At 34.8% G+C, this 26,465-nt stretch overlaps 3 protein-coding genes across 7 annotated transcripts; 2 read left to right on the top strand and 1 right to left on the bottom strand.

The window, feature by feature from the left end:
* Window positions 1-1,034: 1,034 nt before the first annotated feature.
* On the top strand, window positions 1,035-8,258 carry LOC107853897 (histidinol-phosphate aminotransferase, chloroplastic). 3 transcript variants are annotated; one of them, XM_016698882.2, is made up of 10 exons: window positions 1,035-1,218; window positions 1,327-1,581; window positions 3,823-3,906; window positions 4,011-4,165; window positions 4,281-4,378; window positions 5,160-5,268; window positions 6,378-6,535; window positions 6,823-6,965; window positions 7,098-7,265; window positions 7,917-8,258. In XM_016698882.2, exons 2-10 carry the CDS (start codon window positions 1,348-1,350, stop codon window positions 8,046-8,048), a joined length of 1,281 nt encoding a protein of 426 aa, XP_016554368.1. In that variant the 5' UTR covers window positions 1,035-1,218; window positions 1,327-1,347; the 3' UTR covers window positions 8,049-8,258. The 3 variants fall into 3 exon arrangements, with proteins under 3 accessions (XP_016554368.1, XP_016554369.1, XP_047268506.1); XM_016698883.2 differs by having other exon boundaries at window positions 1,065-1,218; window positions 7,098-7,236; window positions 7,915-8,258; XM_047412550.1 differs by lacking the exons at window positions 1,035-1,218; window positions 1,327-1,581 and adding an exon at window positions 1,956-2,016.
* Window positions 8,259-10,344: 2,086 nt separating this feature from the next.
* On the top strand, window positions 10,345-18,931 carry LOC107853882. 2 transcript variants are annotated; one of them, XM_016698865.2, is made up of 12 exons: window positions 10,345-10,962; window positions 12,325-12,441; window positions 12,530-12,722; window positions 12,934-13,100; window positions 13,183-13,357; window positions 14,551-14,612; window positions 15,830-15,911; window positions 16,153-16,210; window positions 16,397-16,497; window positions 17,323-17,406; window positions 17,496-17,566; window positions 18,567-18,931. In XM_016698865.2, the coding sequence occupies exons 1-12, from the start codon at window positions 10,553-10,555 to the stop codon at window positions 18,691-18,693; spliced, it is 1,647 nt and encodes a 548-aa protein (XP_016554351.2). In that variant the 5' UTR covers window positions 10,345-10,552; the 3' UTR covers window positions 18,694-18,931. The 2 variants fall into 2 exon arrangements, with proteins under 2 accessions (XP_016554351.2, XP_047268504.1); XM_047412548.1 differs by having other exon boundaries at window positions 10,379-10,962; window positions 14,548-14,612.
* A 525-nt stretch (window positions 18,932-19,456) lies between these two features.
* On the bottom strand, window positions 19,457-25,513 carry LOC107853902 (BTB/POZ domain-containing protein At3g19850). 2 transcript variants are annotated; one of them, XM_016698887.2, is made up of 3 exons: window positions 25,294-25,513; window positions 23,426-24,556; window positions 19,457-20,236 (listed from the first exon to the last, which is right to left on the bottom strand). In XM_016698887.2, the coding sequence occupies exons 1-3, from the start codon at window positions 25,384-25,386 to the stop codon at window positions 19,814-19,816; spliced, it is 1,647 nt and encodes a 548-aa protein (XP_016554373.1). In that variant the 5' UTR covers window positions 25,387-25,513; the 3' UTR covers window positions 19,457-19,813. The 2 variants fall into 2 exon arrangements, with proteins under 2 accessions (XP_016554373.1, XP_047268505.1); XM_047412549.1 differs by lacking the exon at window positions 25,294-25,513 and adding an exon at window positions 24,795-25,275.
* Window positions 25,514-26,465: the final 952 nt, after the last annotated feature.

Here is a 26,465-nt window from a genome sequence, read left to right as displayed (position 1 = left end):
GGGGGGGGGGGGGGGGGGGGGGGGGGGGGGGGGGGGGGGGGGATCTGCCCAAGTCTAAATATGGTATAAAAACTTAAAACTACCATACTAGAATTGAGCTTCATGAATTTAAACTGCAAGAACTCAAACTCAAGACACTATCTTGAGTTTGAATTGCAAGACTATCCTGAAGTTTGTCATGAAAGAACTGAATTTCAAGACACTTTTTGAAGTTTAAAGAAGCTGGTTATGCTAACAACAATAACAGACCAGTATGGTCCCACAAGTGGATTTCGAAAATGGTTGTGTGTTCACAGACTTTATTTCTATTTTTATGGTAGTACAATAGTTGTTTTCACTAAACCCTCGGCCAAGAAGCGGGTTATGCCAACATGCCTATTTTTTGAATGGAAAAATTAATATAAATACACACCTTAACTTATCATATTTACAATTTTCGTTCTTATAAAGTAATTACAAAAATTTCAACTAATTATGTATCTTCATTTGATGTATCAGAATTTAATTATGTATCTCGACAAATCCAAAATCGAAAAAATATATCGGAAGCTAATTATATATCTTTACAAAGAAAAAAAATGTCTCTTTGCCAGATGTATTATGTATCTCGATAGATCCAAAATCTAAAAAAAAAAAAATATCGGTGGTTAATTATATATCTTTACAAAGAAAAAAATATCTCTTCACCGGAGGCATTATGTATCTCGACAAATCCAAAATCAAAAAAAATATATCGGGAGTTAATTATGTATCTTTATAAAAGAAAAAATGTCTCTTCACTGGAGGCATTATGTATTTCGACAGACTCAAATTCAGAAAAAGAAAAAATGTCTCTTCACTAGAGGCCCTATGTATTTCGACAGACTCAAATTCAGAAAAAATATATCGGGAGCTAATTATGTATTTTTACAAAGAAAAAAATATATTTTTATTGGATATATTAAGAGCGAATTATATATTTTGATAGATCTAATCTAAAATTGTGATTTTCAATAATTATATAAAATATCATATTTTTTTGTAATTACGGGACTGTCGGAATTTATGTTTGTTTGTATGTTGTTTTTGATGTTTTTGAATTGCAAATATTGGTTACTTTTTAAATAACCACCCCTAAATGGCTACTATTGCACTTCACCCACCAACTCACCCTCACCATTTTGGCCAAGTCTCAGTCTTCCCTGCAGAACTTGTTCCTCTCCGCCGCCAAATTAAGCTGTACACTCTCTCTCTCTATATATATATATAATCCTTTTAATGTAATAATTTTGAAGTGCAAATATATTCTACTTTAAATTTTTCAAGAAATAAACATTGTGAATGCAGGGAACAAAAAGTTTTCGATTAATGGGTGTGATTGAATTGTGCAATACTTCATCAATTTGCATTGGTAGAGCAAAACCCAGTTGTTTAATTGAAGCAAATCATCATCAAAGGAGGAGGAGAAGAATTACTTGTATGGCTTCTTCAGTTTCGGTACAAGAAGAGAGTAATCAGCAGAAACAATGTGTAAATGGGGGTGATTTTATTCGACCCCATCTTCTTAAATTGTCTCCTTATCAACCCATTTTGCCATTTGAGGTGAATATTTAGGACCCATTTATTGTTTTTTGTTTTATGGTTGAGCGGGAGGTCACAGGTTTGAGCTGTGGAAACAATGAAAATAGCCTCTTGTAGAAATGTAGGGTAAGGTAGGTTTACATTAGCAATGGAATAAAACAGGACATGACACAATTTTACTTAGCTTACGTATGGAGGATACGTAGTAGGGTAAAGGGTTAGTTGGGTATTCATCGGTGTGATTGAATTATGCAATACTTTATCTAGTTGCATTGGCAGAGCAAAACACTTTTGTTTAATTGAAGCAAATCATCGTCAGGGGAAGAGAATTATTTGTATAACTTCTTTAGTGTCTCTGCAAGAATAGAGTAATCAGCAGAAACAATGTGTTAATAAAGGTAATTTTTAACCCATCTTCATAAATTGTCTTCTTATCAACCCATTTTGCCATTTGAGGTGAATATTTAGGCCCCATTTCTTGTTTTCTTGATGTAAACTCTTTTCCTTTTGATTTGTTTGGCCTATTTTGACTTGACACTAAGTTTAAGAAACTTGTGGTCTTAATTTAAAGATATGTCAAATGTACCAAAATGTACTTTAATCTTGTGGTCTTAAAACATGTTATGCCGAAAGTTGAAATTAAAGAGTTGTTAAAAAAGGAAAGGAACAAAAAGTTTTGATTAATGGATGTGATTGAACTATGCAACACTTTATCTATTTGCATTGGTAGAGCAAAACTCAGTTGTTTAATTGAAGTGAATCATCATCTAAGGAGGAGGAGAATTACTTGTATAGCTTCTTCAGTTTCAGTACAAGAAGAAAGTAATCATCAACAGGAAAAATGTGTAAATGGGGGTGATTTTATTTGAACCCATCTTCTTAAATTGTCTCCTTATCAACCCGTTTTGCCATTTGGGGTGAATATGTAGGATCTTTCTTATTTTCTTGCAATTTGTTTGTCATACTTTCCTTTTTAATCCGTTTAAGAAATCGAATCTTTCCTTTTTTAGCTAATTCTTTAATCCCAATTTTTCAAATGACACGTTTAAGACCACAAGATTAAATGGTATTTTAGTACAATTTACATATCTTTAGTTTAAGACTATAGGAGTGAAAAGTCTTCTTTAATTTCTTAAACTCAGTAAAAAAAGAAAATAGATAAACAAATTGAAATGGAGAGAGTAATTGATCTTGCTTTACAAGTTTGTTTTTTGTATATGGTACTTGAGCTGAGGGTCTATCGAAAACAGTCTCTCTAGGTTCACAAGGTAGGGGTAGTTGTGTACACACCATCCTCCGTAGACTCCATTTGTCGGATTGCACTGAATATGTTGTTGTTGTTGTTATATAATTGATTAGATTTGTTTACTCTTTTTATGGTTGAAGTAGTTTAGTTAATGATTTAAGTTATATACACTGACAATGCAATGATCTTTTACACTATTAATGTAAATTCACATGTTATAGCATGTTATCTATCATTTGTTCTAGGTTATGAATCAATGCAATTAGTAGAGTTATCTACAATTACCTTTTAAATGACTTGATTGTGTAAATTTATTCTCAGTGTTCAAAACTTGAATTTGTTTTTAATTGTATTATAAGAGAAAATGCACCAATAATAGTCGACTTTATATTATAACAACAACAACAATAAACCATGTGTGCCCAATAGACCCTCGGCTCAATAGTCGACCTTATATTGTGTTGACTAAATCAAGTTAAACAATTCAAACTAAAATACTTAGAAAACTTGAATCCCCTACTGATAATGCTCAGTATGGCAGCTAGGACTTTTTGGAGTAGGTGGGACTGGGGGACTTGTATAGGTAAAGACCGTTTGTGTCTTGAATCATTAGGCACACAGGAATTAGTTATGTCATGTTTCTATTTTGTATGTAAACTATTCTAGTTTACTTTTCTTCTTTACTTAGCTAGATAGGCCAAATGGGCTACTAAGAATTTCTTTTTACAATCTTTTCTTCATCACTTTTTTTTCTTTTTTCTCTTTTGGTCGATAGACATGTAAAGTTTCTCTCTGTTTCTCTGAAAAAATATATGGTTTTTAATGTAAGCATTGAATCATGTATCTGCTATGTAAAAAAAGGTGTTGTAAGGAAAATCTGATATATTTGCTATTTTCCTTCTCATTTATCTGGGATATAATGAGTTAATAGCAACCCATGATTGGTAATTATGTGTCAGATGTGATGCTCTCTTTATTTTTCTGTTGCATCTGAAAAATTGCTTGCAACTGTACAGGTGTTGTCCACTCGTCTTGGTAGAAAGCCTGAGGACATTGTGAAATTAGATGCTAACGAGAACCCATATGGTCCTCCTCCAGAGGCAAGTTAGTATCTTTTGCAATGCCCACTGTTTAATGGCAAAATATCTTTTGGGACATTTTAATTTTCCGCCTTCTCAGTTTTAAGCTGTTGAAGTTTTTGCAGGTAAACGAAGCTTTGGGGGCTATGAAATTTCCGTATATTTATCCTGATCCTGAAAGCCGTACGTTGCGGGCGGCTCTTGCTGAAGATTCTGGCCTTGAATCTGAATATATTCTTGCTGGCTGTGGTGCAGATGAACTCATTGATTTGATAATGCGGTAAGTATCATGATTAGACTATCCTTTATCTGAATGCTGACTATAAGTGTTTGGCATTTTGAGATATAGTCCTTGTTGACCTACAGTTCAGATAATTAACTGTTCTCTGCTGCAGGTGCGTATTGGATCCTGGTGACAAGATTGTTGATTGCCCACCGACTTTCACAATGTATGAATTTGATGCAGCTGTAAATGGTGCACATGTCATCAAAGGTAGATACGAGCTTTAAGTATGTTCCTTATCATAACATACTGAATCTTACTTCCTTTCTCCTCTAGAGGAGTCTTGGACGTAATTTTTGTGCGACAAATCATCGTTGGTAGAATATACTGTGGGAGATCCTGGAAAAATAAATGCTATGCTGAAATAACTAAAGAAATAAATGTAAGAGGGAAAGATATAAGATCCTATTGTCTTTTAGTTCAAGAAAGACCAAAACTTTCAACTCATAATCTTGAGCAATAGCTTGGTTTTACATAAGATAGAATACCCTAGCATTCGTAATAATATTTTGATCAGTAAAATGTCGTCATTATCTGATGACATCTATTTATGGTTGGGTACCAGCTCTTTTTGATTCCTGAAACAACTACTGGGGTCTAATCATTTTCACCGCAAAGGATGTTGGATTCCTTGCTTACATCATTGTTGACGCAAGTTGATTATTTAAGTGCTTTATCGGGGATTGATTAGTTTTCGTAACAATTAGGTGCATAGGAATCACCGCAGCTTGTTAGTTGTTTTTTACTTTATCATCTGGCCTTTCTTCATCAATGGCGTATTGCTTGGACCATACTGTGAAAATGTCAAATTTAAGAGAGAAATGGAGTGAGTACAATGAAAATGCAGAGACTATATATTCAGACAAAGCAATCTTTAAAGCATAGGAGCAAAATGAATTAATCTGAGAATTTCTATTGTTATTTGTTGCGGATAATTATTGTTGAGTTTTTTATCGGTAATCATTAATCTATAGCTCTGTCAAACTGGCAGTGCCTAGGAACCCAGACTTCAGCCTGGATGTAGAACGGATTGCCGAAGTGGTTGAAAGTGAGAAACCGAAGTGCATATTTCTGACATCACCTAATAATCCTGATGGGAGGTATTGCTATATTGTATTCTTGGTCTAATTTTCATTGTGGCTGTACTTTGCTCCACTTGATTGTACTGCATATGTGAGTTCTAATTATCTTCAAAGCTTTCGGTCGAACCTTTTCTTTTTCTCTTTCATTATTTTCTAAGTCTACGAGATGGATAAAAGTATTACCAGAATTTCAAGTTAGCCAGTAATACTGTGTTTCTTTTTTAAATTCGGGAAAACACCAAATGAGATAGCCTCGCTAGGAAGACACAAACTTTGGAATACTACTCCCTTCATTGTTTGGTGGACAATATGGATGGAAAGAAAAATAAACTTTGGAAGGCAAACATAGAAACATACTTAGCCTTAAAACAAAATTGTTTTTCTTTGCTAGCTTTTTGGTGCAACCTGGCCATTGTAAATGATGTAGATTCCATGCTAGATATGGTTGGAGCTTTGCACACTTTGTAATTTTTAAGGCACCATTGTAGTGTTGTTTTACCATTTACAGAATATCATTACTCCCTCTAGTCCATATTAAGAGAATTGTTGAGATTTTTTTTCATAGTTCAAAATAAGTGAATATTTTAAAGTCCAAGAGAATTGTTAGAACTTTTTTCCCAATTTACCCTTTCATTTAATGAGGTTCTTAAGTACTTCACATTTTCTGGGAGAATAGGTTAAGAATAATTAAAAAGGTAATAGTGGAAAGTAGCCTATAGTTTATGTCCTCAAATGTTTTTCTTAAGGGGTGTGTCATACCCCAACAATTCACTTAATATGGACTAGAGGGAGTACTTATCAATAAAAATAATAACGACATCATTGGTGTAAAAGGAGCTATAAGGGATTATGAAGTAAACTGAGCAAATATTAGAATTTTTTATTGAAATAATCAAATAGCATGTTTATGCAGATGTTTTTCTATATGCTTTCCAGATTTTGCATGTATTTCAGCACCTAAGGAAATTGGACAATTGAAATTTATAATCTATTTAGACAATAAATTTGCTTGTTTTCCAATGCGCCGACTTGTCTTTTTATAGAGTTTGTTTGGCATTATACATTTTGATACCTTACCTCCTTTATGCTGTCATTCTATTGAAACAATCTATCTCATTATCGAACAGTATAATTGATGATGAAACTCTGTTGAAAATACTCCATCTGCCCATATTGGTAATATTGGATGAAGCATATGTTGAGTTTTCTGGTATGGAGTCTAAGATGAAGTGGGTGAAGAAGCATGAGAATTTGATTGTTCTTCGCACGTTCAGCAAAAGAGCTGGTAAGTTCATTCTTTTCCTTTTGACATCTATGAGAAATTCAATATGTGTGCTTGGAAAACCCCTATGCCCTTGATTGCCCTTTTGCTGATATAGTGCAAGATCTTATCAGTTGCGACTGATACGTTCCTCATGTTAACTTGTCTTGTCATATTATCAAATTGTAGTAGTAAATATTTAAAACGGCTTCCTGTGTATTCCTATTTGCTAAACTAGTACAAATGATGTCATAAATGGGTGTTTGGGATTAAATATGGTTGACTAATTTAAGTGGTATCCCAATCTTCAGGTTTAGCCGGACTGAGAGTAGGATATGGAGCTTTCCCAAAGAGTATTATTGAATTCCTTTGGCGAGCAAAGCAACCATATAATGTGTCTGTCGCTGCTGAAGTTGCTGCTTGTGCTGCATTAAAGAACCCTACTTATCTGGAGGTATCTTAGGATATGGAAAATTTCTACTGCGCATTATTGAATAACTTTTCCTAGATGTTCATAATCTCTTCTATAGGTAACAGTTTCATTCTTTTTTGAAAGCTTTACTGATTTTTGTGTCATTTATGCCAGGATGTGAAAGTGAAACTAGTGCAAGAAAGGGAGAGGCTTTTTAATCTGTTGAAAGAAGTCCCGTTTCTTGATCCATACCCTAGCTATTCTAATTTCATTCTCTGTAAGGTTACGTCTGGAATGGATGCTAAGAAATTGACGTCTGGAATGGATGCTAAGAAATTGAAGGTAAAAGTGCTTATATTACCAAATTCCATTCTCTTGTAAAGTAAATTCTGTCGCTTCGTCTATTCCAGTTCATTCTTTTGTTCAGTTGTCTCATGCCTTTCATTTTGGGCTAAACATTACTATGTAGAAGCTTCAGACCAAGGTGAAAGAAGTATTAAGGAGCATGAATAAAGTAAAATCAGTTTAATAGACGACCTTCTTTCTGTTATGTTATGGTAGAATTAGTTTGATTGCCAAATTACTCTATGGTATGTTTAGCAAGAGACGACCAATCAGTGCTGAGGTAGTGAATTAACATAAGATTGAAAATATGATGTATTCGAGGTCTTTTACAGTGGAATAAGTTGCAGATGAGACTTGGATGTAGGTGATAGACAAGTTTGAGGAGAACTTGTGGGCCCACTGGGACACCAGTTTTAAGAAGCAATATGCAGACGTCTACTTGGTAGATCGATGCATAATTGCTGTAGCAGTAATAGTAGTATTGAGATTTATATCAAGGCATGGTTGTTGAGTGATCCTATATGCCCTATACTCACCCTTTCTTGGTACGACATCTTTTATGGATACATACGTGATAATGAAGCAGTTGGAAGTACATCATGTATTCCAGTCTCTCCTACATTTTAACTGTAGAAATTCATGTTGCAGGAAGACCTTGCGACTATGGGAGTAATGATCCGTCACTACAATAACAAAGAACTGAAGGGATATGTTCGCGTCTCTGTAGGCAAGCCCGAGCACACAGAGGCATTAATGAAATGCCTCAAGCACTTCTATTGATCTTGCTTGGGTTCGAAACGACAAAAACTGCAAGTGTCTTATGTTCTCTTACAGTGAAAACAGATTGTGAGTTTTCCTTTGCTATTTTGCTAATTGCAAAGGAACCATTCTTCAGAAATAAGTCTTTGTTTGGAAATGAGGAGTCACAGAATGTACATTATGTTGAAAATGGTCATGCAATGAAATGGCATTTGTAGTTTTGTACCTTTAGACTTTTGTCTTTTTGACCCTTTTTTGCAAAAGATTCAGATTGTAATTTACAGAGATAAGCATCCAGTATCCTCGAATTATAGTCAAAGTTGCTATGACACACTCCAACTTCACAAAGTCCTATTACCCCTTGAACTCAATTTTAGCGTATTTTTGTCACCCCTTTGTACTGACGTGTCACCTTTATTACATAAAATGGGGCCTACATCAAGTGTGCCACGTCAGCTAAAAAGGTTGACGAAAGATGTCGCGTCAGCTAAAAAGATTGATAAAAACAGGCTAAAATTTAGTTTGGGGGTAATAGGAACCCCATGAAGTTGGAGGGTGTCATTACAAATTTGGTCATAGTTCAAGGCTACTGGATGCTATAATTTATAAAATGGTTTGACTGATTGAAGAAATATTTTAGCTTTTTCAAAGTAAAGTTGTAAATCTCTGTGATTTTATTTATGAAGTATTGGTTTGCTACTAGAGAAGCACTGATGAAGAAACAATTAATCAGTTTTGATTGATTACATAATCAAAATGTTTAGGGATGGTGTCTTTTAAGACAAAAGTTACAACATAATCAGTGTAATTTTATAAGTGAAATTTGTGGAGAGATGTATACGCAGATGTTATCCCTACTTCTTTGTGAAGGTAGAGAGACCATTGTCGAAAGAGTTGTCTTTTCCCAATTGTTTGTCACTATGTACGAAGCTATTTTCTCTAGAAGATCCTCTATCTATTACTAGTAAAAATGGACGGAGGAACACGCACTCAAATTTGGCTTCTGTTGGTAATAGGGGCGGAGATAGCATACAATGAGGGGGTCCCAACTTCGTTTGGCAGAAAACTATACTATTTATATATGGTTAAGATTATTTTTTATGTAAAATATAGTAGATGTTGAATCTGTTTGGCTAGTTTCTATGTGTATTTTTGAACCTCCTTGATGAGAATTCTGACTTCGTCACTAGGCGTGGTAAGTAAACAATTTAATTTTGAATATGCACATTTGAATACCTTAACTTGTCTCCATTGGGTCAGTTGATTATTTTCAACTTATGAAATGATCATCTAGATATCTTTAAAATTTATGTTCCACTTCAGCATTAGGCATCCATAGATACAGTAAAAATAAATTGAAGTATTCAATTATTAGTTGAGATTAAATTAAAGTGTCTAATATGTACTTTTAAAGTTAAAATGCTTATTTATTAGTTGAAGCTAATTTTAATTGTCTTTTTATATATTATGTTAATTAAAAACATAACACAACAAAATAAGCAAATTCAAAGAATGGTAGTAAGAAATCTAGAATTTGAATTTTGAAAAGGCATGATACATAAATGTATCTCTTAACTAAGTCTTAATTAATTTTTATGTCCTTTAATTTTGAGGTTTTATAAATAGACACTTAAATTAGTATAGAGTTGAACAATGCCTTACGACGCCATGTAGAACACGAATACTCACGTAGAATACACAGCCTACTTCTTTAATATAATATACTTCCTTCTATCATTTTATGACATAGTTTTCTTTTTGGGTCCGTTCCAAAATGAATGTTATATTTCTTTATTTGATAACTTTTTAAAGGCACAATTGCTCATTTATCTTTATTGATCCCACTTAATTAAAAAGTGAATGCATTACCTATTATTTTTAAAATAAAATTAATACAAATACATTTTTAATAGCAAAGGACAATACAATAAACATTATCAAGTCAAATTCTATTTCTTAAACTTCGTATCCAGTCAAATTAGACCACATAAAATGAGACGAAGAGTCCTTCAGGATGACATAGTTGATTTAAGAGTGGTTATCTACACTGATGACCCGGGTTCGATTCCCCCTAAATGCCTTCTGAGTCAAACTTATCGCACAGAGCTTATCCAGTGCGGTTTATATCCCCTGTATAATTTGTAGGTTATTACACGATGGAAGGTTTACTCAATGCGCACAAAGTGCTCACCCGAAGGAGAGAGTTTGTAGCGGCTACGGGTTATCCTGGGGTTTCAAAAAAAATAGAAAAAGTACGTTTACACACTCAAGATTAAACGACATAAATACTGACCAAAATTAAGATAAATGACACATTTATATATCATGCCTTTCGAAAAAAAAATAAAAAAATTCCAAATTGTACATAGACAAATTTCGAAGGGAAAAAAAAAAAATGCCACAAAGAGGAACAATTTCCATTACAAAAACCCCTCAGAATTTCCATTTCAAGAATCTCAGCAATTTTCCCAATTGAAAAAACCCTAAATCAAGAACATACATATATATACATACGGAAATGATCAATGGTTATGATGACGATGCATCAGCATCAGCATCAGCATCAGCATCACCATCACTCCAATGCACCCTCAACTCTTAGATCCCCTAACACTTGTACTCCAAATACCCATCAATTTCCTTCCATCGGGTCACCTGGTTTGGAACTCGGGTCACTACCATTAGCCCGAATTAAGCTATCGGATATCGCCCCCTACGATGGAGCTCCGGTTGGGAATTATTTACGGGCCGTGGAAGCGCTTTCGGGTTCGCTTATGCGGTATAATGCCGCGGTGATTGAGATGAGTGGTGAAGGTACGGCGGTGGTAAAGTGTGGGTTGGAGTCTGTTAGGTATTTTTTTAAGACGAGGGGTGTTGCTCAGAATGGTGGAACTGGAAAGAGTGGTCGTGGGGTTTATATATATAGAGCTGGAAGGTATTTTCTTGGGTTATTGTTTATTGGATTTCCGTTATTGCACTATTTTGTTGTTGTTGGTTATTGTGTTTTGATTATTGCGGCTATTTTGTTGTTGTTAGTGTTGACTTGTTAGTTGTTATGTTTACTTTAGCTGTCGTTTTTCAAATACATACATACATACGGAAATGATAAATGGTTATGATCACGATGTATCAGCATCATCGTCACAACACTACACCCCCAATACACCCAATCAATACCCAATTTCCTTCAATCCGTTCACCTGCTATAGAACTCGGATCATTGCTGTTAGCCCGAATTAAGCTCTCTGATATTGCACCATACGATGGATCAATGGTTGGGAATTATTTACGAACCGTGGAAGCACTTTCGGGTTCTCTTATGTGGTATAATGCCGCGGTGATTGAGCTTTGTGGTGAAGGTATGGCGGTTTTACGATGTGGGTTGGAGCCTGTTTGGTATTTTTTTTAAGACGGGGGTGTTGGTCAGAATGGTGGGGGTGGTGCTGGTGCTGCTGCTTTGGGCAAGAGTGGTCGTGGGGTTTATGTATACAGAGCCGGGAGGTAATGAGTAGAAGCAAAATGTATTCGTTCTTCCTTTTTTATTGGCAGTAGAATTTAACTACAAGGGTCATTTTATTGCAAGGCTAAACAATTTGGAATAAAAGAACATGTTGGTAGTAAATGAATTTGTTGATGAGAGTGTCCATGATGAAGCTAAAACTCACTTCAATAAATAGATAAAAATGTATGCATTGTTACTTACTCGAAAATGCTAAGGGATAAACGATAGAAAGTACCTGAAACCAATAAGGTTTCATTTCAATGCACTTCAGCAGTTCCCCTATCCTAATGGCTAGTTGGGGCAGACTGGGTAATAGAAAGCCATTGAGAAGGTTGTGGAGCACTCTGCCAGCTTGTAAATGTTGGGTTTTGTGGGGTTAAAGAAATTCGTGGAGCTTTGAGGAAAAGCACATCTCTTTACAGGTGCTAAAGTACAAGTGTCTATGGTTTGGTATTTGGTTGCAACATACAAGATGTGAAGGTTGAAGATAGCATGTTAGAGTTCATCAAGTCATTACAGGAATATAGAGTTGTACGAATCGAGCCTTTCTTTTTTGTTTTTGTATAGATGGTTCCTTCTGTACGCGATGCCAAACACCATCTTAATGCTTAGTTTTTTTTAATCAAATGAATTACTTACATACCAGTTAAAAAAAGTTTGGTCTATTTGAATTTGAATACATTCTTGTTAAGTCTGTCTAGTTCCCTTTTAGTAGTCTCAAACGTCTCAAATTTAAGGCTTAAGATGTTCTTCCTCATGGGATTAAAGATCTGATAATCAGCTTTTATGTGTTAGGCCTTTGGAAGACATGGACTCTTCGCCCCCATGCATGACTGAAGTTTTCCGCTGCATGGGAAGGGCAGCTCGTGCTGCTTTATGTGTAATTGCAAGGCATCTTCGATTGCGAAGCGAGTAAGAACTTCTGTAAAGGCTTAATCATATCGGTCAGATCCTCTTTATATCTTAAATGCATTCTGACGAAACACGTGGTGCTCTGTAGTGTTTTTGATCACTTGCTTGATGATAATCCATTGCCTGTTAATGAGGCCTCTTCATCCGTTGTTGTTGCAACCTTCTCCAATACCACCTCTCAAAATGGGAAAGGAGCTATTGGAGGAGGGAAGCTAGTTACAAATCGTGAAGTAGAGAAGGGGCTGTTGACACTAGTTTCATCTGATGCTCCTGGTCTTCAGGTATTCCTGTTAATTTCTTCCAGATTTTTCATTTGAGTTTCAGATTGTGCATAGCTTCCAAATAATATGTTATAACTTCTATTCTGGATTCTCCTTGTATATATATTTTTAAAAAAACTTTTTTCTCGATCTGTAACTTCAAAAAAAGACCTCCTTTCTCGATCCTCTGTGCTATCAGTCATTTTCCTTGTTGTTTCTTTTTTATCCCTAGGTTTGTGATCCCAATGGTCGTTGGTATCTAGCAGATAGTGGCTTGACCCCTGGGGATTTACTATTGCTTACTGGGAAAGCTCTCAGCCATGCTACTGCTGGTCTTCGTCCTGCAGCCGTATACAGAGGCACAGCTGATCACTGTGTGGGCACTATTTGTGGTGGAAGGTAGACATGGCTTGTAGAACTTTTAAGTGGCTTACGAAATTCAGTCTACTCAAATACTGAGCTCTGCAGCTACATCTTGTAGGACATCACTTGCATTTAGACTTATACCTCAGAGCAATGCAATACTGGATTGTTCTCCGATTACAGCTGCTGGTCATGTTATTCCTCAGAGCTACGTGCCAATATCTGTTAGCCAGTTTATGGATGATCTTTCCGCTGAGGAAGACATGCTTTGTTGCAATACTGATAATGCTTCTGTAAGTATTATTTCTTTTCAGATGACCAAATGGTGTTTCTTGAAGTCAATTGCACCGGCAATAGCCTTTTTCTGCAAAGTTATAATGCTATGGGGTCTGTTTAGGTTTTATATTGAATAAGAACTTCAATTTAGATGTGAGTGCCTCATACTCAAAATCTCCTCCTATTTCTCTCCAGCCTTATCAACTCTTCCTTCCTATCAGTACAAAATATAGTTCATTAATTCGGCAAACACCAGCACTAAGATGGTGCTTGTCAGTTGCAGAACACCCTATACAATCATTTTCCTCCTGTAATTGAGTAACAATGTCAATGAAGCTATGTTCATTGTGTGCAATTATTAACTTACACCAGAGTAGAATTTAAGGATTCTTATTTTAGCAACTGCCAGTGTGGCTTTCTGCACCTCTTGTTCCTCTCGCTGTAGCACCCAGCATACCTCAAGAATGATCATTCAAAGTCTTTTCATCCCTTACCTGATCTTGTAACCACTCACAGTTAAAACTATGCCTCACTCCCAAACAAGTTGAGATCTGCTATATGAATCCTGAAAGAAGCATCTAGTGTTATGCACGCTTCATGTGTAATCATCTAACAAAAAACATGAGGCCTCCTCCTAGGGGGCTTTTGTCCCCTAGCTCATTTTTTTCCTCTCTCAACATCTCTTGCTTGTTGCATTGGGGCATGGAGATTCATCTCTCATACCACGATGTAGCTTTATTTGGAAAAATATTCTCCTTGGAAGATTGGCATTATTTCTTTACTTTGGATGGTCAATTCCACATGAACTGGAGGAAAAATAACTTCATTTGAATGCAGCACAAATAGACATGTCATTCTAGGAGAAGGGGAGACATCTCATTCAAGGTCAAGATAAGAATGTGGCTTGAGACAATTTCGAAAAGGGATATATCAATGTGGAATTTTAAAATTGTCCACTTCTTCATGTACTAGACCTTGGATAACCTTCTCTTTTGATACGTGTTTAGTTGGATATATACTCTTCCTTGCATAACACGTCTTTTATAATTATACAGAAAAATGAAAATTGTTCTTGTGGTGGAAATTAAAACAATTGATGTTTGTTATTCTTTACCTACATTGGCTGTTTGATACTGCATTAATTGGACCATCGATATCTTGGTCTGAATACAACATAAGAAGAAATCTCATTCTTGATCTGGATCAGCAGGTTGCTCGAGAAAATCTAAATAAGGAACCATCACTCAGAAGTGTTCTTTCAGATCCCTTATCGTAAGTTTTAATTTGTCAAATAGACTTTTCTCCTTCTTTCTTCTTAGATATAGAAGCATATTTACTTATAAGAAATATAGCAGCATTTTTTTTGTATATTAAAAATCTTAGACTTTCTCAGTCTCAAACTTTTAACCTATTGAATCCCTTACTTCCATTTATAGCAAGAAGTTCAACAAACGTTTCTGTAGATGCCTTGCTAGGCAACTATAAAAAACTAACAGAGACATAACATTACCATATAGATGCCTTATACTTGCAAACAGAACCACTGAAAAGATCTAAAGATTTGGTATGCCCTCTCTACATGGTAGTCTTATAAGAAATGTGGTTTGGTTACAGGAGCTATTGAGTTATTGAACACATATGCACGACTCTATGGAGCTGAGCTAATTCTAGTTTTTTTTTGCTGCAAGTACTTATAGACTTTTTGCTACCTCAATCATGTGGAGTTAACACCCCATCATCACCTCCAACAGAGGAAAAACAATAAGCAGAAAAATCAAAACTTCCGTCTCTGTTAGTTGAGTTGTGAGTTCCTTATGCGATCTGAAAAAAGATGGATATTAATAAAGCCAAAAAGAGGCCTTTGTCAAAATATAAGAAACAATTGAAAGCTGCACCTTCAGTTGTGAAGCTTTATTTTTAAAATGCATGTATCTCACTTACATGTTGCAGAATGTGCAGAAGTGAGGGCTAAAGACTACAAATATCTTATAACAGTTTTGAGATGTTGCAAAAAGCTTTCAGATGATTTTCTCTGCTATTTTGTAAATTTTTAGCAGCTTCACGCATTTTGAGGCCAAGAGGAACTCGAGCATTAAAAGCAACTAAAGCATTAAAAACAATACCATCAATTTGCATACTGAGACTTAACCAGAATAAATTCAAGAAGTGGATAAAGAATTTGGAACTTGCATCTGTGTTTTCCTATGGAAAGGTAGGAGCATCTTGTGCTCTAGAAAAGCTATATTACCTACTCTTGTTTGGCCCGTAAACTAGTTAAATAGTGCATGACAACAGTGTGCTGTGGTATACATAATGTTGAACTAAGCATATTAGTTTCAACTTCTCCTGTCAAATTTTAATCTGGAACATTTTGTATCCCCCTTAATTGAACTTGATAGTCATATTAACATATGAATGGTTAATTTGAATTAGTTTCTTTCATCTGAAAAATGTAATTACTTTTACCATTACAATGTAAAACATTGCAGTGGCTCATTCCTTGAAGATGCTATGTTTGTTTCATGTGGACATTCCTTTGGTGGTCTATTGCTGAAAAGGGTTATTGATATGGTAGGAGTTTTTATCTCTATCCATTTTTCTGCTATAATAAGAATGTGAAGATTATAAATTGGTATGAGCTGCCACAGACTTTGACCAAACCATACATGGAATATTGGTGCAACTGCTTCATTCACAAAGCCACACTTGATTGAACATCATTTTCCTTTTTGGTTTCATGTTGTTGTCTTCATTTGCATGGGCTATTGATGAATGAGTCAGAAACATAATCACTTTCATCTCTTCATGACAGGCAAGATGTACCTTCTGCAATGCTGAAATTGAGCGTGGTTCCTTAATTCCTAACCACGGTTAGCTCCAGTTTATTTTTTCGCTGTCTCTATATGCATATCTTCTCCTTTGGACTTTCTTTTTTCTAAAAAAAATTGTTTTCTAATGCACTCTACCTGATTCTCTTCTGGTACCTCTTATTCAATTTTTGATGATTATTCTCATTAATTCTGCCATCTGTTTTACACAATGGATTTCATCTTCAGTACTGAGAGCTGCAGCCGCAGCAGTGAAGCATGAGGATGACCGAAGACTTTTCCACAATGCTGCTCTTAGAAAGCGTCGAAAAGAAGTGGGAGACAATAGGGTAAGCTTTGATCTTCCCCGTTTTGCTGCAACGTTGTCCATCCAAGCTGCTTAGTAGAGCTCATTGTCAGTTTTCTGGTAAAAGGAACTATCTTAATCTGATTCTTACTTTTATGCAAAGACATGACAACTAATATGTCCTAGTTGTTTTTTGGATAATTTTCCGTCTCAAGTGCTCACAAGATTATATATTTGGGATCCTAGTTGATTTTTTGATAATTTTCTGTCTCAAGCTATGTTGCTCGGATACGGGTGTGGGCACCCGACACGATAGCGGATATAGAAGTTGTATTTGTCATTACCTAAATCATAGGATTCGGGTTTATGGATAGCTCATCCCTGTACTATAATATTCAACAATTGACTTTATAAGAGATTTTATTTACTTAACATAAGGATAGGTCATCTCCGTACTCTTGGCAGGATCCTTGAGTAGTGTTCTCCTTCACTGAGTAATTGGATTTGGGGGTGGGGCTGGAATCATTGGAATCTGAAATGCTGGCAGAACACTGTCATATCAACAGACCTCCCACTTTGAGGGAGGTGGATGGAAAGTATCTACTGAATCTCTAATTATTAATGATCCTGGAGGTCAGAAATTTGTTATTAGAATTGTTAGGCTATTGTCTCCTTATAGTTAGATAAAATCGCATTTTGACAATAGCAAGTTGAACTTAACTTATTGGTGTATGTACTGAGATGTCCTGAGCAAATCTTAAATTTCTTGCTTCATTTACCTATAAATGTTTGAAATTTGGAATTTGCTGTGTTAAATGTACCTGTGTGAATGATTCTACGAAAGTCCTCATTACTTCATTCTTTCCAGGAAAATGGCGAGGTTCCTTCCGAAAATGGACCCAATAAAGGTGTTCAGTATCCATTCTCAGTGAATGAGAAAGTTCTTATAAGGGTGAGATCCTTTCGCCTGTGCATTGTAAATTCTTCGAAACTATAAGATAATTCATCGGATTACAGTAATGAGAATGCGCAACTATGCAGGGAAATAGGAGGACACCAGATAAATTTGTTGGAAAGGAAGCTGTAATCACATCACAGTGTCTTAATGGATGGTTAGCTGCCTGAGCATTTCATTAATATTTTGCTTACCTTAACATTTATTGTGTGGAGTAGGCTGTGCATTGTTTTAGCTTAAATTACTGAAATCTTGGTGATACACAATGCAAGACCATCCAATATAGAGAAGTAACGAATTGGACAGCTTAAAACTTAAGGCTATCATTTTGTTATCAATTGAGTAGGCTTTGGTTCTGCAATGTAGTCTTAAATTGTAGTTAATGGTGTCTTAAATTAGAATAAATATGGTAGACATCTTGGACATTCTTGAATTTTGCAAGTTGTTTTCTGCGAGTCATTATAAGTCTTTGGAGGTGTCATGTTCATGTCATAGTTAACCACTTAATTTCCGTACGTACACCTTCTCACACAATTTAGTCCAATTCAGATATCCATAATAGTTTAGGAAATAGATATACCTTTACTTCAGGAAAACTGTGTGACGTATGTAACCGAAATATTCAAGAACCAATTGAACAGAAGTGCTTCCTGTGTTCAGTTATCCTCTAAAAACTTCAATGAAATTCTGTCAAAATTGATTGACAAATTTAGGAGTTTTTAGTCCAATACGTGAAAATGAATCCCTGACGGAATGTATGTTCCATTATATTAAAAGAATTGTATTTCAGTTGCTACTTTAATCTAGTTCCTTTAAAACTTCCTTCATTCCTTCAGTGTCATAAGAGATGAATACCATTTCCCTATCATATGTTTTAAACAACTATATGGTGCCACAGTGATATGGTAAACAACTATTTGGTTCCTTTTACGATGTATGAGGCTGGTTTGCTGGACACCTGATACCCTAGCTGTTTGTGTCATCATTTAATTCTTAATAAGCAGATTGCAGTCATGGCTGAGACAATAACACTTCCTGGCAAATGTTCCGGTCATGCATTCAAAAGTAGCTGGACTATTCTCCTTTACTGGCAGTGAAGTTTGGTTCTTCTTGTTTAAGGATTGCTAAAAATGATCTTCTCTTCTCAATTTCTCCAGGTATTTGCTTAAGATTTTGGACAGTGGAGAGAATGTTCGGTTGCAGTACCGCTCTCTGCGTAAAATCCTTCCTCCACAGGAGACAGAGGAGAGATGCCAGTCACAGACAGTTCAGAACAGTAGCTAATTTACAACCAATTTCCATGTGGATTATGTTGTGTAGAACCTATACCCTCTATACTGCTCAACTTTGAAGCTGCAACTTTTTTTCCATGTAACACCTAATGTTCCACACGTTTTTTTTTTTTTTTTTTGGGGGGGGGGGGTTAAAATCCTTGATAGTTGCTTGTATAAGATTGTAAAGAAACACCACTCCCTGGATAGAGAAATTTGAGATTGAATAAGAAGCTCATTTTTCGTGAAAATTCTTTGCATGATGTATCCATCAGGTTAATTTTTCAGTGGTCATCTATGTATTCATCACTTGCAGTTCTGATGCTCAAACTCAGATTTGAGTAACACACTCGGAACATAGGCAACTCCCCCAACACACTTGGAACATACGCAATTTCGTACACAACAGGATTTAAACCCGAGATCTCTGATTAGAGATGACATTTCACCACAAGTGTTGGTTGAAAAATTGTTCTTAATTCCAAAGCATGAATTAACTATAAGATATTGATTTGATTGAATGATGGATGATGATATTAAACTAGTGGTTGTGAAGAGAGCAAATATCATATTATAGAGGTTCAAATATTTTTTTATCCCAAATAGAAAGAATGCCCATATATTAGATCAGTGAAAATACCCTTTAACACATTGTGTTTTGAAAATTGAAAAAGGTCATCAATATTGCATATTTTTATAATTTATAAATCATTTGTTGAAATGAATACATCAGGAAATTTTCTTTTTAAAAAAAATTAAGAACTCAGCCATGAAACTTGTACAAAGTGAGAACTTTTAAATTGAAAAGGAACTTTACATGCAAATAATCTAGAAAGAAATATAACACTTCATACTTTTACATACAGTAGAAAAAGGGGGGAAATGGAATATCCCATGTGAATTATCTTTCATTTTTTTGGTTTCCCATGTGGTATCCAGTACCCGCATTGAGACTTGACTTAAGCCGGATCCAAGCCGGGAAGTCCCACACTGAGGGGCCCAAAAACGCTTCTTAATAAAGGTGATTCCACACTCGGAGCTCGAATCCAAAACCTGTGGTTAAGGGCGAAAGAATACTTAGCACTCCACCGCTACATGTGAATTATGAACATGTATTTTTTTTCCTGTTTTTTTCAGAAGTACTGACTTCTACAAAGCCTAGGCAAAGCTTTAGTATGAGTCCCATTCTTAACCATTTTAGTCATTTGACCTTTCATATCTTTGCATATTTTTTCCAACTCCACAACTCTCCATTGCATCTTTTGTAAATGTAGCCTCATATACTCATGTTCCTCTTCTTGCAAACTCTGATGATCACTTGAAGTGCTTGAACTTTGATGATCACTCTTGTTTGTCTTGTACAAAACCAGTTGGCTATTGTTGTCTTTTATTGTTGGAATGGTTGAACAACTCTGAGATGCAAGTGCTTTCACAGCAATTCTTGGTGAAATTCTTGGATTCTTTGCCAAGTCCTTGCATGCTTCTAAGCTTAGTTTCTCATAGTTTAGACATCTGCATAATCTTGATCTTTCCTCTAATGAAAGAGCTGGATGAGACTGCAATCAAATATACATACCAATGACACCATAATGTCCCATGTTAATTAGGTGCAAGCAGAGGCGGAGCCAGAATTTCAACAAAGAGGGTTCAATATTTGAAGAAAACCTAGCCCAAGGGGTTCAACACCTATTATAGATATATAAAAATAATTTTAATCATGTATAAATGATATATTTTTTTTATCGAAGGGGGTTCGGATGAATCCCCTACCAAAGGGCTATCTCCGCCCCTAGGTGTAAGGAAACTTACCCCGGTTTTTATTTGTTTGTCTCGTTTTTATCAGACGGCTAACACCGCATTTAGAATAAGTAAAAAAGACTTTGAAATCTTATATATGATCTTAAACTAAAGATATGTATACTGTACCAAAATGTCTTTAATTTTATGATCTTAAACATGTCAGGTAGAGAGAGACATCTCTTTTAAACGGACTAAAGAAAAAGTAAAACAAGCAAACTAAAACAAAGGGAGTACCAAATAAGGCAAAATGAAAATCATTACTCTTCCTTTTCCATTTTGTATGACACTTCTTTCTTTGAAACCATTTTTATCTTTAAACTTCATGATCTTACTGATATGAGAAATGTCATGACATATTTATGATCATACTTCCTCCGTTCATTTTTACTTGTCACAAATTTTCTAATTGTATTTTTATTTTTACCTATCCTTTTTTACATATCAAAAAAAGACAATCTTTTTTTTTTTTACCTATTTTACCCTTAGCATTAATTGCATTTTCTCCAAATTAATTTTAGCACACAATGTAAACATCATTTAACAAAGGTACTATGGTAAAACAATCATGTTATTAATTATTTTTCTTAATATGTATGTCATTCCAATTTGTGACAAGTAAAACTGAAAGGGGAGTAATTCTAAAGGATATCAAAAGTATGTCTTTCTTACTTAAATTTTGTGTTCAGCTATGTTGTTCAGATTTTTTTAAAAAAAATGGCATTAGATATGCATCAGATCCTTAAAAATAGTACAGTAGTTTTGAAGGATCAAACATGAGCGTGACATTTTCGTGAAGAATCAGAGCAAACTTAGGTGTTCAATCAAATATCATATATATTTGATAGATGAAAAAAGTTAGTTATAAAGATGATTTAGAACATAAAAGGACAAAGAAAAAAACAAACAGAAAGATCAATTAAAACTACCAAGAAATCTTGAAAATAACTTAAGACTGTCCAAGAAAGGTGTTGCTGTTATAGCAACTACCAATCAGGTATTAAGGGTCCCATGTATAGATAACTAATTGATTGTCATAAAAGTACTCACCAATTAATGAAGTCACAAGTCTCCGTGACAAACTTTTATGACCCCACTGTTTTTCCATTTTAAGTCCAAAATTTGAAACTCATAGTACTAAATTCAAATAAAAAACATATTGAGTTTTCTCATCAATGCTATACATAGATGCCTTTATGAGTTATTGTGTCATACTTCCTCCGTTTCAGAATAAGTGAATTGTTGGAGTATTTATTGATGTTTCAAAATAAGTGAATCATTGATTTTTTTTTTAAAATTTGCCCTTATGATTTGACAATCAATTAACTTTTGAAAAGGTATTACAAGGTCAATTTTTTCTTTTTTAGGTAAAAATAGAAAGTTGTGTTAAATTTATGTCTTTAATATTTTTTCCTTAATATGTGTGCCAAAATCTAATAATTCATTTATTATGAAACGGAGGGAGTATTATAATGCATTTCCCCTTCCAACAAAAAAACATAAAAGTATGTTTTGCCTTTGTTTAAATTCATAAACTATGTTATTCCAACGACAACATACTCAGTGTACTCCCACAAATGGAGTGTGGGGAGAATAAAATACACGCAATTCATATCATTACCTCAGATAAAGTAGAGAGGTTGTTTCCAATAGACCCCAGGCTCAAAAATAAACTATGATATATCAGACTCTTTAAAAATATCGACGGATGCTTGTCGAATTCTTTAAAAATTATAATTTTTAGAGGATTAAACACGAGTACGATAATATTTCAAAGAGTTTGAACAACACACTCCACAAGTATGATTGACAGCCACTACTGCCCCATAGTCCTCATTTAGTTAAAGCTAAAATTATACAGTTTACAAGATATCTGTCACCTCTCACCAACAACAGGTAACAGTTAACTCTGTCCACCAAGACTAGAACAGATGGAAAGAATCACCTAGTGTTTGTTTCAACATCGATTGGAAATTGAATCTATGACCTCCTCATGACACTCATCCCAACTTCACTGAATCCCAACTTCACTGAATCACTAGGTGACACCTTTCAATGCTAAAGCTAAAATTGTACTAAGATCAGTCTGTTTGATTAATCATTAAAATAAAACAGTGTTGCATTTCTTATCAAGTGGAGACTATGAGTTAGTGAAACTTTTTGCACCCCTTGGTGAGTTTTCCCAAAAAGATTCAAACAAAATTCCACAAAGACACTTTTTTTTTTCTCCATATGAAAAGAGGAGCAAAAAGCTGAAAAGTAGTATTGCCTTGTTGGGAGGACATCTTCTTGTTTTATTACATATCTTTTACCATTTGTCAGAACCTTAAAAACTTTTTATCCAAAGGCATGTGAAATTATTATTACTCCCTCTTTTCAATCAGTTCCAAATATATATATATATATATTTATAATAACAACACATATATCTATCATTTATTTTGAGTCATAAGTTTTAAATATTTTTCTTTTATATTTAAGCTTTGGATCAATCAAACACTATTGCATAAATAGAAACAAAATGGGTTTTAAGTAGCTAAATTGTTTGGACTTCAAAAATACTATGGTATCCATGATGAATCCTTCACATGTACACTATTTTTTTAAAATCCCACATATCGCACAATATTTTACTTGCCCCCTCAACGAAGTATAGACTTTTCACTTTACTTGACTATTTTCGTAAATTAAGAAAGTTTTATTATTTTTTTTTACATACTATCTTACATATTAATTAACTTCAGAATGTAATAGTCAAATTTAGAATTCTAAAGCATCATTAATAAGATTAGTTTAGTAAAATACACCTCTAATTGAAACCTTTTTAATGAGCGTGTCAGATCGAATAGGATCAAGTAAAATGAAACGGCCGGAAGAGTAATAAATTACTAGCGTTTATTGATAAGAAGATGAAAGAGAAGAAAATAAATGAGTTGAGTAACAATTACCTCAAGATAGATATCAATGGCTCTGTAGACCCCATCAAAACAATCCCTTGCATGATCTGGTAAACTTTCAGCAACACCAAGAAACTTTGATATTTTAAGACTTTGATCTGGTGCAATCTCTCTCAAATACTTATCAATCAACCTTCCAACTTTTCTCAATTTTGTCATTGAAACTTTATCATCATCATGACGATGATACTGAGGTAGTGGTACGGACTGCGTACACTGAGTATGTAGTTGTTGTTGATGGACAAAAACTCTAATCAATCTCATTACAAGATTCACATCATAAACACCTCCATTATGACCACCACCACCACAAACAAGTATATCATCCAATGTTGCTTGATCAAGCATTCCACCTATCAATTTCTCCAAACTACCCCTACATTCTTTACTAATACCAAAGCCAGATACAATTCTCAACACCCCAAAAAGATTTCTGCAAGAAAATGCTGTTTTCCCTATACAAACAACACCGTAAACTACTGTATCAGCAAGTCCACTATACTCATTCCTTGAAAACACATTGTTAGTACCTTGTGCTGATGTTTTTATGTAGTAAAGCAAGAATCTTGTAAGAAGTAAACTGTTGTTTTCACCACCAAAAGCACCTAAAGTCCTCAAGAACTCTTGTATCATTCTTGGGGGCAAAATGGTCATTTCCTCAAACCACCAAGAACATGACTTTGTCTGTTCAGAGCCCCTAAAAAGTGTGCTAATATCTGAATTTTGAGCAATCTTGGCAAGTAATGAAGTCATAAGTCTTTGAATTAGCCCACAAGAACATGCATAATCAAGAAAAAGTTCACAACTCTTTAGGGATTTCACAATGTCATGCCATGACCAATAGTACAATCCTTCAAGAAAGGTCTCAGCTTGATGCAAAAGATTACAAGAAGACCATTTTTCTGACATTTCAAGAAAATTTGCTGAGCAAAATAGGAGACAAACATTGGAGACAGTGATTTTAATGTTGTTGTTGTTGTAACAGAATCTTGAAATTAGTTCAAACCCTTCTGAACCACCTGGGAAATCAAGAATCTCAATACCTGAATTCTTTATCTGTGTTTTCTTTTTCTCTTGTTTGATTAACTTCCTTAACTTCCCAGAAAATCTTGAAAGGACTTTCTGCAGAGAAACAGAAGAAATTGTTGGTAAAATAACAACAACAAACATATCCAGTGAAATTTCACGAGTGAGGCCTGGGGAAGATAAAGAGTGTAACGCAAATCTTACAACTACCTCGTGGGGGTAGAGAGGCTGTTTTCAAAAGACCTCGGCTCAAGTGTGGCAAAGCCAAGTACAACATACCCGATGAAATCCGACAAGTGAAATCTAAAGAAGGCAGAGTGTACTCAGAACTTACCACTACCTCGTGTCGAGGTAGAGATCGAGGCTGTTTCCGACAGACCCTCAGCTCAAGTGTAGCAATTTCAAGTACAACGTAGCCAGTGAAATCTGACAAGTGAAGTCTACACGGACCTTACCACTACCTCGTGGAGGTAGAGAGGCTGTTTTCAAAAGACCATCGGCTCAAGTGTAGCAATTCCACGTACAACATGCCCAGTGAAATCCGACAAGTGAAGTCTGGGTAGAGTAGAGTGTACGCAGTCCTTACCACTACCTCGTGGAGGTAGAGAGGTTGTGTCCAAAAGACGCTCGACTCAAGTGTAACAATTCTAAGCAACTAACAAGGAAAGCATTGCAAAGTCTATGCGGAAAAAACAAGAACCACACAACAATAAAATAATGCGATAAACAAAACACACAGTAAACACAATAACTAAAGATAGTTAATTTGGATGAAAAAATTGAAAAGTGGGAGTTCCAAGATTGGAGTTTTATTAGTTTTTTTCTAATGTTACCTGGTGCAAAAAGAATGTTTGTTGGCCATTTACATGGATTTGGAGATCACAGGGAGATTGTAATTGGAGTGACATGGCTACTGTTTCTTGCATTCAATGAAACCAAGACAAAGTTTAAAAAGAGGAAAAAGTGCTTTAAATTTAGTAATTGACACAACACAAATGGCCTCTCACAAGCTTTTGTTACATGTGAAACAACTTATATACTAACCCCACCCCAACCATATAATAGCAGAGTCAGAAATTTATTTAGCAAAGAGTGTGTAATTTTTATTTTTAGTTGTGTAAAGGGCGCGTAAAAGGAGAGTCTCGGCGTAACCGATAAAGTTGATATCATGTGAAGTCATGAGTTAAGCCTTAAAAATAGTAGACCTAGACCTTTTTGTGGTCGCGCTCTTCTTCGACTCATGTGTATAGGAGGAGTTTTAGTACACCGAGCTGTTTTTTTTTTTATGTGTGTTAAGAGGTGTAAATATCAATTGTCGATTATACTTTTATTACATCTTTTTGTAGATTATTTGTGTTTTAAGCTGGGATCTATTGGAAACAGCCTTTCTATTCACGTCTGAGTAGCTACCTTTTTCAAACCTTATTTTGTGAGACTATACTAGATATGTTGTTGTTGTTATAGTTTATGTTGCTCGGACTCTTTAAAAATATCATTGGATGTGTGTCGGATCCTTTAAAAATAATGTATTTTTGAGTGATCCAACACGAATGCGGCAATATTTTTGAAGAGTTCAAGCAACTTAGATTATAGTTTTTATTATAAGGTTATCTAAAATTTAATATAATAACAAATAATATTTAACCTTCATATAGAGCATAATTTTCGGATGAAAAATATGCATCGAACCATTCTTCGCCTAAGGTGGCTCGCCCAGGCCCCACACACATACACCCACCCTAACACATACACAAAAAATGAATTTAACTATACACACAAAAAAACAGAAGCTTCATATTATTGGTGTATTTTAGTATGTTATAGAAAATAATTAATTTTATTTTTTGGAAATATCAATTTCATTTTCTATGGGCTTAGTTATTTGTATTCATCTTTTAGCTGACATGATTATGAAAGAATTTATATACTTCCCCTCCATACATGAATATCTGTATCTTGAGTTGCGGATCTATCAAAAACAATTTTTATATTTTTAAGAGATAAA

Source organism: Capsicum annuum, chromosome 5, assembly GCF_002878395.1.
Source record: "Capsicum annuum cultivar UCD-10X-F1 chromosome 5, UCD10Xv1.1, whole genome shotgun sequence".
Taxonomy (NCBI): Eukaryota; Viridiplantae; Streptophyta; class Magnoliopsida; order Solanales; family Solanaceae; genus Capsicum; species Capsicum annuum.
This window is presented reverse-complemented; position numbering and strand designations above follow the sequence as displayed.